The sequence below is a fragment of the Rana temporaria genome, chromosome 10 (genome assembly GCF_905171775.1).
Source record: "Rana temporaria chromosome 10, aRanTem1.1, whole genome shotgun sequence".
Taxonomy (NCBI): Eukaryota; Metazoa; Chordata; class Amphibia; order Anura; family Ranidae; genus Rana; species Rana temporaria.
Window position 1 is genome coordinate 2164946 of NC_053498.1, and position 14959 is coordinate 2179904.

A 14959-nucleotide genomic window follows, 5' to 3' on the forward strand; every position below is an offset into this window, starting at 1 on the left:
ACCCTCCGAGGGGCCTCATTCACTAAAGCATTGCGGGCCGTTCACCGAGCGAATGTTACCGGACACAGCATCACCCCATTTACTATGAACAGCCAATCAGGTACACGGAAACAGAAAGAAGGATTTTACTCACACGTGATTGGATATCCATAGTGAACATAACTCCACCCCTCACCCCCCATTCACTACACACAGCAAGCCGCCTCCCCCTCCGATAGAAAAATCACCTCCTTAGATTTATAATCGCTAAAAGGATTTGTAGAAGAAACTGGAAAAACAACGGAAGGGTCCCCCGAAAACTGAGATTTGTTGTGCAGATGACCCCCCCCCCCCCTGCTATGGAGTCTTACTCCTCCTGCTGCATTCTCTGTAATATGGTGGGAACCCCTCATAATGTACAGACCCGGGAACTCAGCACAGGGATGGTGGGAACTCCTCATAATTGGCACAGCGGGTGTAAAGACCCGGGAACTCAGCACAGGGATGGTGGGAACCCCTCATAATGGGCACAGCGGGGTGTACAGACCCGGGAACTCAGCACAGGGATGGTGGGAACCCCTCATAATGGGCACAGCGGGTGTACAGACCCGGGAACTCAGCACAGGGATGGTGGGAACCCCTCATAATGGGCACAGCGGGTGTACAGACCCGGGAACTCAGCACAGGGATGGTGGGAACCCCTCATAATGGGCACAGCGGGGGGTACAGACCCGGGAACTCGGCACAGGGATGGTGGGAACCCCTCATAATGGGGCACAGCGGGTGTACAGACCCGGGAACTCAGCACAGGGATGGTGGGAACCCCTCATAATGGGCACAGCGGGTGTACAGACCCGGGAACTCGGCACAGGGATGGTGGGAACCCCTCATAATGGGGCACAGCGGGTGTACAGACCCGGGAACTCAGCACAGGGATGGTGGGAACCCCTCATAATGGGCACAGCGGGTGTACAGACCCAGGAACTCAGCACAGGGATGGTGGGAACCCCTCATAATGGGCACAGCGGGTGTATATAGACCCGGGAACTCAGCACAGGGATGGTGGGAACCCCTCATAATGGGCACAGCGGGTGTACAGACCCAGGAACTCAGCACAGGGATGGTGGGAACCCCTCATAATGGGCACAGCGGGTGTACAGACCCGGGAACTCAGCACAGGGATGGTGAGAACCCCTCATAATGGGCACAGCGGGTGTACAGACCCGGGAACTCAGCACAGGGATGGTGGGAACCCTTCATAATGGGCACAGCGGGTGTACAGACCCAGGAACTCAGCACAGGGATGGGGTGAACCCCTCATAATGGGCACAGGGATGGCGGGAACCCCTCATAATGGGCACAGGGATGGCGGGGAACCCCCCTCATAATGGGCACAGGGGGTGTAAAGATCCAGAAGATGTCACCAATACAGAAGGGGGGGGGGGGTGTATGGAATCTCAGGGTTGAAGCAGCAGGCGCAGGCTACACATATAGCAAATTGGGTAAGGGAAAGTTCTGGGCAGTTGCACTCCAAAAAAAAAAAAATCGCCTTTATTGTAAAAAGATAAAAAAATAAAAAATAAATACAAGCCACAGCAGAATACCTAACAGAAGAACCGACGCGTTTCACACTTCCAACAGTGCTTAATCGTTGCTCATGATCAAGCACTGTTGAACGCGTGAAACGCGTCGGCTCTTCTGTCCTGTATTCTGCTGCGTTTTTTGATATCCTTTGTAGTGCGGCCGTCCAGAACTTGCCCTTGCCCATGTCACCAATACAGTAAGAAACCATTAGGTGGCGACACTTCAGCATCTCCATATCAGTTTTGGGGGGGGGGGGGGGGGGGGGGGGGGGGGGGTCCCAGTTCTTCACTTTCCAGTTTCTATGTAAAAAAATAAATAAGACGTGGATCCCGATGGCACACCAGACACGGCAGGCTGGCAGTGAAGGTCACTTTTTTTTTTTGAACTGCGGCTCTCAGCGGGTACCAGTCCACATTCCAAAAAGGATAAAAAAAAAGTCGCCACACGAAAAAGGCTTTTATATCTTTTTCTTCTTCTAAAAAACCACAGAAAAAAAGACGCAAACCCGATGCCAACCTTGTAATTTGCCAGGAATGCCCTGATGTGTCTTTTTTTTTTTTAACTGGCCAGATGGTTTGCGTCTGTGGCGGCTCTGAGCCAGGAGGGGGGGGGGGGGGGTAAATCGCCCGGTAGCGGACCATCACTATTTTTAAAACAAAATATATAAGAACATTTAAAAAAAAAAAGTGCTCTGGAGTCCAGCAAAGTTCACTGCATGCCGCAGCACGCTGAGCCGCCACCGCCGGTTTAGAGGCGCTCTTTGTCCGTTTTCGTACAAGCGTCTCTCCTGCATCACCACGGTGGCGGCGGCGGCGACTCCACGATCGTCCGATAATCCACAGTACCCGTGTGTGTGGGGGGTAGTATTGCATATCGCTGAGGGCAGAACCACCACACTAAAGTCCTTGCAGCGGGAGAGCGGAGATCGCACGTCTGTGCGGCCAATCGGAGGCGGCTCCTCCCACGCAGGAGCGAGGACCTCCCCCCACGCAGGAGCGAGGATTTCCAACGTGGAACGAGGACCTCCCCCACGCAGGAGCGAGGACCTCCCCACATGGACTGGAGGAGGAGGAAGAGTCCGGTGCGCAGGGACAAGCGTCCGATCTCCAGCTTGGGTCGCAGTTTAGCGAAAAGTCTGCATTTCGGCGTCGGGACGGCATTGGCTGCCCGTCAGATGGGGATCCCCATTTGGTTGGCCTGTTCTTTCAGTCCCATGATGCTGAAGGCGACCCTCTTCTGGTGACCCGGGAGGCGGACGCCAAGCTGCTTGATGTCCCTGCGGAGAGGAGAGAACGTTCCGTTAAAAAAAAAAAAAAAGTCACCCAACACGCCGCTATGACGTCATACCGCAATTTACAAGGCTAAGAATGTTAAACGCTGGAAGCGTCAGAGCAAAAAACTTCCATCGGCCGTTCTGTATCATCGACTCGTAACGGCGATTACGCATCAGGTTTACAATGTATCGTTTTCCCAGATTACCCAATAAAAACTTTTACAAGGTGGCAGAACCGGCTCCGTACCGCCATGGATAAGCCGGAGGAGGGGACACCTCGTACCTCGGGCAGTGGAGGATTATGGGTTACCTGGCCTAGACATGGTCGTGACATTCTGGGATCTCACCCGTAGGATACGCCGAGCAAGGCCAGATCTAGCCTATCTGATCTGGGGGCGCAGGAAAAGTCCCCCTTTACATCAGGCATCCCCCATCCAGAGTGCCCCCTCACACCAGGCGTCCCCCCATCCAGAGTGCCCCCTCACACCAGACGTCCCCCCATCCAGAGTGCCCCCTCACACCAAGCGTCCCCCCATCCAGAGTGCCCCCTCAAACCAGGCATCCCCCCATCCAGAGTGCCCCCTCACACCAGGCGTCCCCCCATCCAGAGTGCCCCCTCACACCAGGCGTCCCCCCATCCAGAGTGCCCCCTTAAACCAGGCGTCCCCCCATCCAGAGTGCCCCCTCACACCAGGCGTCCCCCCATCCAGAGTGCCCCCTCACACCAGGCGTCCCCCCATCCAGAGTGCCCCCTCAAACCAGGCGTCCCCCCATTCAGAGTGCCCCCTCACACCAGGCGTCCCCCCCATCAAGAGTGCCCCCTCACACCAGGCATCCCCCCCATATCAAGAGTGCCCCCTCACACCAGGCATCCCCCCCATATCAAGAGTGCCCCCTTTACACCAGGCGTCCCCCCATACAGAGTGCCCCCTTTACACCAGGTGTCCCCCCATCCAGAGTGCCCCCTTTACACCAGGCGTCCCCCCATCCAGAGTGCCCCCGTTACACCAGGCGTCCATCAAGCGTGCCCCCGTTACACCAGGCGTCCATCAAGCGTGCCCCATCAAGAGTGCCCCCTTTACACCAGGCGTCCCCCCCATCAAGTGTGCCCCCTTTACACCAGGCGTCCCCCATCAAGAGTGCCCCCGTTACACCAGGCGTCCCCCATCAAGAGTGCCCCCGTTACACCAGGCGTCCCCCATCAAGAGTGCCCCCTCACACCAGGCGTCCCCCATCAAGAGTTCCCCCAGTAGCATCCCCCCCATATATCAATTGTCCTATCAGAGTGTTCCCTACCTGGATCATCCTATCATCAGACTGGATCAATGCATGCACTCTGAAACCTGGGGGGGGGGCACAACTAAAATATGGGGAAGATGCCCAGCACCCCCTAGATCTGGCCCCCGAGGCTTGTGGTTCTACAGCCCAGTTAGGGCGGCCACCCTGGAATAACTTCCAAGCACGCTCAGCAGTCGGCTCGGCACCCCCATGTATAAGCCGGGGGGGGGGACCGTGGACCTCAGGCAGTGGAGGATTTTGGGTTGTCGGGGCCAAACATGGTCATGACATTATAAAAACGGCCCATTATATTCCGGCACCTCAACCAGAGGAAAAACGCAGAGGTTCTACAGCCCAGTTAGGGCGACCTTCCTGGAATAACTGCCCCACACCCTCTCATTTCCACGACAACCCAACCCCCCCCCCCCCCCCCCCCATAGGATTATATACGTCGTATTCAAATCCAAGCACGCCAAGACTACTGCTAGGTGCCACCATCTTGGACGTGATGCCAGCAGCCCCAGGGTTCTATAAAATTCCCCTCCACTTCTGACAGCTACATAAAAGTCTATGTAGGAAAGGAGAGGGGTGGAGGAGCTGGTCCAGCACAGACTCCTCCTCGCTCTCCATCGGGCGTTGTAGGAAGAGGACACTTACTCTTGGCTCATCAGGATGACCTTGTCCATGGTGTTGAACGCCGAAGCCATAAAACACTCCGTATATTGCTGCATCTTGATGGACTCCAACCACTCGGCAATACTCCGGAAGGGCATACCGTCCGACCCGCTGGTGCTGGGCAACCGGATGGAGATTCTGCGGAGAGAGGGCGGAGTCACGGGTCAGAGGGCCCTTTGTCAATCTAAGGAATGATCGGTGACGTTAACTCGGCTTCATTTGTGACCCCCCCCGAAAAGACGTTTATAAGACATGCAGTAAAAGAGGGATGGGCTCTAACTGAAGGGAGGAGGAGGAGGAAGAGGAAGAAGAGAAGGAAGAGGAAGAGGAAGAGGAAGAGGAGGAGGAAGAGGAAGAGGAGGAAGAGGAGGAGGAAGAGAAGGAGGAAGAGAAGGAAGAGGAGGAGGGAGGAGGCGACTCACTTTCCAGTGCTCCTGCCCCCCACGCTCCAGCCGCCATATTCAGAGTTTCCAAGCGCACTGCGATTGGGCGTATGGAGGTCATGTGCGGAGGCGGGACATCAGGAGCAACCGCGTTCAGGCCAGCCCCACATCACCCCCCCCATACGCCCAATCACAGGGCGCCGGACACTGAACATGGCGGCCGGAGCGCGGTGGAACAGAGGAAATTAAAATTAGGAGGCAGCCAGTCGCTACACTACTGGCAGGAAATTGTTGTGCCCCACCCCCCTCACGATACGCCACTGCTTCTAACTCAAAGTAGCCGTCCCATCAGGGTTCAAAATGTTGCAGTGTTTTTGGCACGCACCCACCTTGGGTCAAAGTCGGCCATAGTCTTCAGAGATTCGGGGGCTCGGATCAGCTTGTCCAGGATACTGACGATGTCCGGGAACTTCGGCCGCCGGTTTCGCTCCTGCTGCCAGCATTGCATCATCAGCTGGTAGATGGCGGAGGGGCATTCCATGGGGGCCGGCAGGCGGAAACCTTCGTTAATGGCCTTCATGACCTGAAATAAAAAAAGGCAAAAACGAGGCGTCAGCCGACACAGAAAACACAAAATCCATCAACCGGTAAAATCCACAAGACTGAATTCCGCTTGAAAAAACGCACTCAATACGCACCTCCTGATTGGACATCTCCCAGTAAGGGCGTTCGCCGTATGACATCACCTCCCACATGACTATGCCGTAACTCCACACGTCACTGGCGGAGGTAAACTTCCGGTAGGAGATGGCCTCAGGGGCGGTCCATCGGATCGGAATCTTCCCTCCCTGGAGGAACCAAAAAAATAAAAAAACACATCACGATATTGTAAAGATCGCCTACAAAGTCACAAGCGATCAATAGCAACATTTTATACAGAGATGGGAGGATACAATGTATCAAACGTTTGTAGAATTAGATTGGATACATTTATTTTCATTACCTACACCAGGGGTCTCCAAACTTTCTAAATAAAGGGCCAGATTACCTTTGTTAAGACTTTAGGGGGGCTGGACTGTGCCCAGTGGGAGGAAAAAGTGCCCCTGGTCCCTGGTGTCAGTGGCAGGAATAGTGTCCCATCATTGGTGTCAGTGGGAGGAATAGTGTCCCATCAATGGTGTCAGTGGGAGGAATAGTGTCCCATCATTGGTGTCAGTGGGGGGGGGGGAATAGTGTCCCATCATTGGTGTCAGTGGGGGGGGGGGGAATAGTGTCCCATCATTGGTGTCAGTGGCAGGAATAGTGTCCCCATCATTGGTGTCAGTGGGAGGAATAGTGTCCCATCATTGGTGTCAGTGGGAGGAATAGTGTCCCATCATTGGTGTCAGTGGGAGGAATAGTGTCCCATCATTGGTGTCAGTGGGGGGAATAGTGTCCCATCATTGGTGTCAGTGGGGGGGAATAGTGTCCCATCATTGGTGTCAGTGGGAGGAATAGTGTCCCATCATTGGTGTCAGTGGGAGGAATAGTGTCCCATCATTGGTGTCAGTGGGAGGAATAGTGTCCCATCATTGGTGTCAGTGGGAGGAATAGTGACCCATCATTGGTGTCAGTGGGAGGAATAGTGTCCCATCATTGGTGTCAGTGGGAGGAATAGTGTCCCATCATTGGTGTCAGTGGGAGGAATAGTGTCCCATCATTGGTGTCAGTGGGAGGAATAGTGTCCCATCATTGGTGTCAGTGGGAGGAATAGTGTCCCATCATTGGTGTCAGTGGGAGGAATAGTGTCCCATAATTGGTGTCAGTGGGAGGAATAGTGACCCATCATTGGTGTCAGTGGGAGGAATAGTGACCCATCATTGGTGTCAGTGGGAGGAATAGTGACCCATCATTGGTGTCAGTGGGAGGAATAGTGACCCATCATTGGTGTCAGTGGGAGGAATAGTGACCCATCATTGGTGTCAGTGGGAGGAATAGTGTCCCATCATTGGTGTCAGTGGGAGGAATAGTGTCCCATCATTGGTGAAAAAAAGAAAACGAAAACAAAGAAACACGATCGCTTAAGCTCTGGAAACTGTCACTTCCACGCTTTATTCAAAATTCCTGAGCAGTCACGGTGTGATCGATGTTCTGCAAAAGTCGCCCAACCACATTTTTATTACCCTTTTATAAAAAAAACACGGCACACAAGACTTCCTATTTTTCTCTTCTTTCAAGAGGCACTTCAAGAACCTGCAAGCTTCTCAATCTAAACATTCTCAGAATCCCCTCCCCCCTCCGTCCCGCGCCTACTTACGCTGGTGGTGTACGTGGCTTCGGGGTCGTCCTCCAAAACCCGAGAGAGGCCGAAGTCTGAGACTTTGCAGACCAGCTGGCTGTTCACCAGAATGTTCCGAGCGGCGAGGTCGCGGTGGACGTAGTTCATCTCCGACAGATACTTCATGCCGGCGGCGATTCCGCGCAGCATGCCGACCAGCTGGATGGGGCTGAACTCTCCATCGTTGTCCTGAAGGAAGGGGAACAAGAAGGAACGATTAACACATCTTCAGCGAGAACGTTTCTTCACATTGGGACGTTCATATAGAACAGAGGTCTCCAAACCAAGGCCCTTTGCTTGCTTTTATGTGGCCCTTGAGGGCGTTATTCCCCCCCCACCGTTGCCGAAAAAAGTTCCTCCCACCGACACCAACGGTGGGGACACTATTCCTCCCACTGATACCAATGATGAGGGACACTATTCCTCCCACTGACACCAATAATGGGACACTATTCCTCCCACTGACACCAATGATGGGACACTATTCCTCCCACTGACACCAATGATGAGGGACACTATTCCTCCCACTGACACCAATCATATGGGACACTATTCCTCCCACTGACACCAATGATGGACACTATTCCTCCCACTGACACCAATGATGGACACTATTCCTCCCACTGACACCAATGATGAGGGACACTATTCCTCCCACTGACACCAATGATGAGGGACACTATTCCTCCCACTGACACCAATGATGAGGGACACTATTCCTCCCACTGACACCAATGATGAGGGACACTATTTCCTCCCACTGATACCAATGATGGACACTATTCCTCCCACTGACACCAATGATGGGACACTATTCTTCCCACTGACACCAATGATGGGACACAATTCCTCCCACTGACACCAACGATGGGGTCACTATTCCTCCCACTGACACCAATGATGGGACACTAATCCTCCCACTGACACCAATGATGGGACACTAATCCTCCCACTGACACCAATGATGGGACACTAATCCTCCCACTGACACCAATGATGGGGCACTATTCCTCCCACTGACACCAATGATGGGACACTAATCCTCCCACTGACACCAATGATGGGACACTAATCCTCCCACTGACACCAATGATGGGGCACTATTCCTCCCACTGACACCAATGATGGGACACTAATCCTCCCACTGACACCAATGATGGGGCACGATTACTCGCCCCCAATACCAATCATGGTTTACTCCCACCGATTCCAGAACATTCTCTTCTCCCATTGGCCCCCCTAGAGTTAGGACAATAAACAGGTTCTTTGTTTAGAAAGTTAGAAGACCCCCCGATCTCGAACCAACAAAACCCAAATCCCATCGTTCTCACCTTAAGGAATTTGTCCAGAGCTCCATTCTCCATGTGTTCCGTGATGATCATCATCGGCTTATCTGCGGGGGGACACAAAAGCTGACATTAGAGGGGGGGTCGCACGTATGGGATAAAAACTGGCAAAACCTGTATAATCAGGGCCCAATACTTACATCTGGAGACCACGCCTTCCAGACGGATGATGTTGTGGTGACAGAACTGGCCCATGATGCTGGCCTCGCTCAGGAAATCGATCCGCTGCTTTTCGGTGTAGCCAGCTTTCAGCGTTTTAATGGCCACCGGAATCTCCTTCTTCCCCGGCAGCTTCAGGTTCCCCTTATAGACTTCTCCGAACTCCCCTGGGAGACCAAAAACAAGCATGTCAGCAATGGACCTGGCGGCGCTCACAGGAACATTCTTTGTGACCTTTGGCCCCTGTTAATTCAATTGAATGGAGGCTCTAAAAAAACGGTCCCCTAGGTCATTAAGGAGAATACACTATATAGCCGGAACTTTACTGGCCCATCAGCTATATGAGCTTGTTTGGAAATTTCCTTTCAAAACCATGGCCATTGATTTGAATTGCTCCCCTCCCCCCATGGCCATTGATCTAGAGTTGCCCGCCCTCCCCCTTGTGGCTATAAACAGCATACAATTTCCTTAGAATACTTTTATGGGGAGTATCTGTGGGAATTTGTACCCATTGTTGAGGTCAGGTACTGAAGTTGGCTGAGAAGATCTAGATGACCATCAGCATTCAAATTATTACCAAAGTTGATCAATAGGGTTGAGGTCAGGGCTCTGTGCAGGACACTCAATTTCCTCCACACCAAACTGGTCAACCCATGTCTTTATGGAGCTGGGCCCAAACCATGTCTGTATGGAGCAGGGCCCAAACTAGTCAACCAACATCTTTACGGAGCAGGGCCCAAACGGGTCAACCCATGTCTTTACGGAGCAGGGCCCAAACTGGTCAACCCATGCCTTTATGGAGCTGGTCCAGACAGGTCAACCCATGCCTTTATGGAGCTGGTCCAGACAGGTCAACCCATGCCTTTATGGAGCTGGTCCAGACAGGTCAACCCATGCCTTTATGGAGCTGGTCCAGACAGGTCAACCCATGTCTTTATGGAGCTGGTCCAGACAGGTCAACCCATGTCTTTATGGAGCTGGTCCAGACAGGTCAACCCATGTCTTTATGGAGCTGGTCCAGACAGGTCAACCCATGCCTTTATGGAGCTCGCTTTGTACAGGGTGGGGGTTGAGGCACAGTCATGGTGGAAAAAGGTCTTCAAAACTTACAAGGTTGGAAGAGCAAATTTTAATTTGCCTTTTTGGGACTAACCCTTTGAAAGTCAGAACAAATATTCTCAAAACTGGTCAACCTACGGAGAAGGGCCCAAACTGGTCAACCCATGTCTTTGTGGAGCTGGCCTCGTACAGCCATGGTGGAAAAGGGTCTTCAATACTGTTACCACAAGGTTGGAAGAGCACAATGGTCTACAATGTCTCTATATGTTGGAGTATTACCAGGATCCATCACTGGAGACACCTGAACACCATTATTTGGTCCACATACGTCAGGCCATAGTGGGTACTTCCTTGCTTATTTTTCTATTTAGGTTGGTCAGAGCACATTTTTTTTTGCTTTTTTGGTCCTAAACCTTTGAACGTCAGAACAATTATTCTCAAAATCAACTAAAATAGGTCTACCCAAAGGTCTGGAACCTTGTGGAAGATCTGCCCTCACTTCCCAGTGACACCTACCCTACAGGGGCCAGGAGAAAAATGAAAAGCCATCATGGGGTTCTGACCCTCCCCCACCACATCCAAAGCGATATGTAAATCTTTGAAGCTCCACAGACACGAGTCGCCCCCGGAAGGCGATCTATTTGGTTTAGTACGTGCATTTGATGTGATCCTCGATAGTTGTATAAACAAGATGTAAGGCGGCAGTGGCTATATTTGTACAGACTGGTAATCTGATGCCCTTCAGTAAATCAAAGTACAGTGGTATTTAACTAAAAACCGGTCTGTGACCAACCATGACTGGTAATTATCCACAACCAGAAGGAAACAACAAAAGACTTTGGTCCGAACTCAGAGGGAAGGCAATGATATGGAGCCCAGGAACATGTTCTACTGATAACGGAAAAGCCTCAGAAAGCTGCAACCGAAACCTTTTCTACTCCCCCGGGATGGATTGTTGGTGCAAATTACACACAGCCCGACGGGAAAGAACCGATATAAAAAGGTTCCTCAACTATCCACATGTCCAAGCATCTCCTAGAATGTCCCATTAAAGTTCTAGACATACACCAATTTGTGAAACCATCCAATCTTGTGAAACCATCCAATCTTGGAGGCCATTGACGATTGACCTGGATTCTCACCTGCTCCGATCACCTTCTGCCGAGTGACAGCATTGGGGGGAATCTCCGTGGTAAACTTCAGCACGGCCTTGTTGGGGTCTTCATAGGTGTGAGGGTCCACATATGTCTTCAGGGGCTTCACTTCTGCTAGGAACCAGAGAAGAGGGAGGTCAGACATGGCAAGATACTTTAGGATATGGATAAGCCCAGAGTAAAGATTGCCTTGATGGGCCCTCTTGGCATGTAAAATGGAGACTTCATACATCAGAGACCACAGGAGGGTATCAGACAACCGGGATTTCTAGGAGAAGGCTCTTGTTGGGATAAAATTGAACCCTCTTAGCGTTGATAAAGGAGAATAAATTGAGCCAAATAGACCCAATGCTGTACAAGTATTGTTGGGAGTAAAGAGACCCCGATATCGGGTAAAACATCACCAGGGACCCAGGTGGACTACGATATTTTAGCAGCATAGTCCAAACTCCACCACGTGTAACCCTCTGGAGTAGCCATTCTCCAAACTGTGGCCAGCAGGCCAGATGTGGCCCTTTGCTTGCCTTTATCCACCCCAAAATACAAACAATGGGGCACCAGTGCTCCCACTGGCACCAATGATGGGGGGGGGGGGGGGGCACCAGTCCTCCCACCAGCACCAAAGACTGGGGCACCGTTTACTTCTTCCACTTATGCCAAGGTGTTTTCTATTCCCACTGGCCAGTTTGCCCCCCCCCTAAAGCTTAAGGGACAGTAACTGGCCCTTTGTTTAGAAAGTTTGAAGACCCCTGCTCCAGAGGATGCAATTGGCTCCTTGAGCTGTGGCTGACTTACCTAGTTCTGGGGCCAAAACACATGGCAAAGTCAGCTGTATGACGGGGGGGGGGGGGTTATTATGACCACATTGTGCCAGGAGCCATCTTCCCACTGGCCACCAATGAATTGGTTTTAGATAGAGAGTGTTATATGGAGGGTGTCTGTAGGAATTTGTACCCATTGTTGAGATCAGGTACTGAAGTTGGCGGAGAAGACCTCGGTCACCATCAGCATTCTAATTAATCCCAAAGGTGATCAGTAGGGTTGAGGTCAGGGCTCTGTGCAGGACACTACAGTTCCTCCACACCAAACTGGTTCCCAAACACCTGAATTTTTTTTTGAGGGTTTCTCAAGAGTAAAAATCTGCTGGGAGGAGATAACCAACCTGGTGAGCCCAGCAAAAATTGCTGCTCACCCCTTAGTGTGCGTGGGGGAAGCGGGAGGGAGAACTCACCAGATTTAGAAAAGTACACATCATCTCCAGATTGTCGCAAACGCCCGTTTCTTCGCCTGCAATACGAGAGAACAAATTAGTACAGAAACACTGACCCCGATCACCCAATAAATGCAGAGGGCCGACGACAAGCAGAATGGAAGAGAGGTTACAGAAAAAGACACAAATCTGGATACATTTATACAAGTCTTCAGCCAATGACTGAGGGGCATCTTAGGACACTGAAGAAGAGAGGTGCAGAGGGGGGCGGAGGGTACTTACGTCCGGTGTACAAAGACGACGAAACCGATCAGTAGAAGAACGATGACCACACCGGCTGCAGCTCCCCCGATGATGGCAGCTTGGTTGGCTCCTTCGGGTTCTATGGACAGAAGGGGTATAAAATTTGTATTAAAACCCAAAATCTGTGAATATTGGCGAAGCGGTGAGCTCAGACAGACCCCCCCCCACCATATGGGTTCCAATCCTTTCCACCGACCCTTACCTGCTGGGAGGGTGTCAAACTCATACTCCATGCTGTAGGTGCCGGCACCTTCCACCGTCTGGGCCTGAACTCGCACCACGTAGGTCGTGCCCGGCACAAGCTTCTCAATGATCACGGAGTTGCCGTCACATCGGTGAACAGAGTAGCTGTTCTCGTCATTCTGAAAGAGTGCAAAATTAAAAAAAGATCAGTATTCGGACTAAATGGACGGGCTGGAGGCCAAAAATCAGGCTAAAAAGGGACAGGTTGGGGGGGGGGGGCAAATTATAAAAAAGGTCAGTATGAGTATTCGGCCCAAACCCCTACCCTTGGGGGACGATTTCCACCAAACCCCTACTCTTGGGGGGACGATTGCCACCAAACCCCTACCCTTGGGGGGCGATTGCCACCAAACCCCTACCCTTGGGGGGACGATTGCCACCAAACCCCTACCCTTGGGGGGACGATTTCCACCAAACCCCTACCCTTGGGGGGACGATTTCCACCAAACCCCTACCCTTGGGGGGACGATTTCCACCAAACCCCTACCCTTGGGGGGACGATTGCCACCAAACCCCTACTCTTGGGGGACCATTGCCACCAAACCCCTACCCTTGGGGGGACGATTTCCACCAAACCCCTACTCTTGGGGGACGATTGCCACCAAACCCCTACCCTCGGGGGGACGATTTCCACCAAACCCCTACCCTTGGGGGACGATTTCCACCAAACCCCTACCCTTGGGGGACGATTGCCACCAAACCCCTACCCTTGGGGGACGATTGCCACCAAACCCCTACCCTTGGGGGACGATTGCCACCAAACCCCTACCCTTGGGGGACGATTGCCACCAAACCCCTACCCTTGGGGGACGATTGCCACCAAACCCCTACCCTTGGGGGACGATTGCCACCAACCAGCCTAGGTACAGGTTGAGGAGAAACAGAAACCAGCCTAAGGTGCTTCTGTTCCGCTCACCTTTTTGTTGTAGGCCAGTTCATACTTCAAGACGCGGCTCTGTTGGCGAGGGGACACCGACCAGGACAGGCTCAGGGACGTCTTGCTTCGACTGTCCATGTTGACGGAGGTCACCTTTGGGGGCTCTAAAAGAAATATGGAGGAGATCAGAGGTTAGCCGGTTCCAGGTCACCATTATACGGACATAGCTTTGCCCGGAAGACCGAACGTCGCTACGACGGCCCATGCATGGCCAATTCCCCTTACCGGTCTGATTGAGGCTGACGCGCAGAGTCGCGTGGGTCCCCACCGTCTTGGTGCGCGACACCCCATTCCGCGCCTCCACCGTAAACGTGTAATTGAGATGAGGCTCCAGGCCGCTGACGGTCAAGGCGGTGGCCTTGAGGTGGCGTGGGTTTTCCGAGAAGTGGATGCTGGCGTCACAAGGCTGGCACTCCATCTGGTCGGGTAGACATTGTTCGCAGGTGACAACGTAGAGGACGTCATCGCGGCCCCCGGTGTTACTGGGGGGCAACCAGTGCAGCATGACTTTGGAGCCCGAGCCGGCGGCGGTCAGCTCACGCGGCGCCGATGGAGAACCTAAAAAAAGGGCAAAAATAGTCAGACATTTAGATCCAACACCTAGAACAATCCCGTCCACCAAACTCCCGGAACGTTCTGTAATACTCACTGGTGCAGGGCGAAGAGATGGGGTCGATCGTGGCGCGAAAAAAGCCGTCCTCGCACGGGCAGGAGGTGGAGCCTTCGGAGGAGAGCTCGGTGTGGGCGGGGCACGGTTGGCACAGGCTGTCCGAGGCTTCGGATTTGAAGAACCCGGGTTTGCAGGCTGGAGGAGGAAACAGAGAGACGTGGAAACGGTTAAAGGAATCTCACCAGACGAGTTCTTCCTTTTCTGCAAACGATCGTTTTACAAGTGTAAACCGAGAGCAAGGGAAAAAAAAAATGGGCCTTAAATAAACAAAACTCTCGCCGAGCGAAACCGGAATGTGGCGTCTTTATAAATCACCTAACCACAAACATGGCTTCAGAAAAGGGGGCGGCCCGGGCACCGCGGGTCACATCCGGCTTGGCTGGAATCGT

The 14959-nt window shown here is 52.6% G+C and overlaps 1 protein-coding gene across 1 annotated transcript; it reads right to left on the reverse strand.

Moving 5' to 3' along the window:
* Positions 1 to 1827: 1827 nt before the first annotated feature.
* EPHA2 (EPH receptor A2) lies at positions 1828 to 14400 on the reverse strand. The gene is made up of 13 exons (XM_040326767.1): positions 14126 to 14400; positions 13880 to 14004; positions 12923 to 13082; positions 12700 to 12799; positions 12439 to 12494; positions 11196 to 11321; positions 8976 to 9161; positions 8821 to 8882; positions 7469 to 7678; positions 5871 to 6020; positions 5562 to 5755; positions 4772 to 4973; positions 1828 to 2839 (listed from the first exon to the last, which is right to left on the reverse strand). The coding sequence occupies exons 1-13, from the start codon at positions 14316 to 14318 to the stop codon at positions 2687 to 2689; spliced, it is 1917 nt and encodes a 638-aa protein (XP_040182701.1). The 5' UTR covers positions 14319 to 14400; the 3' UTR covers positions 1828 to 2686.
* Positions 14401 to 14959: the final 559 nt, after the last annotated feature.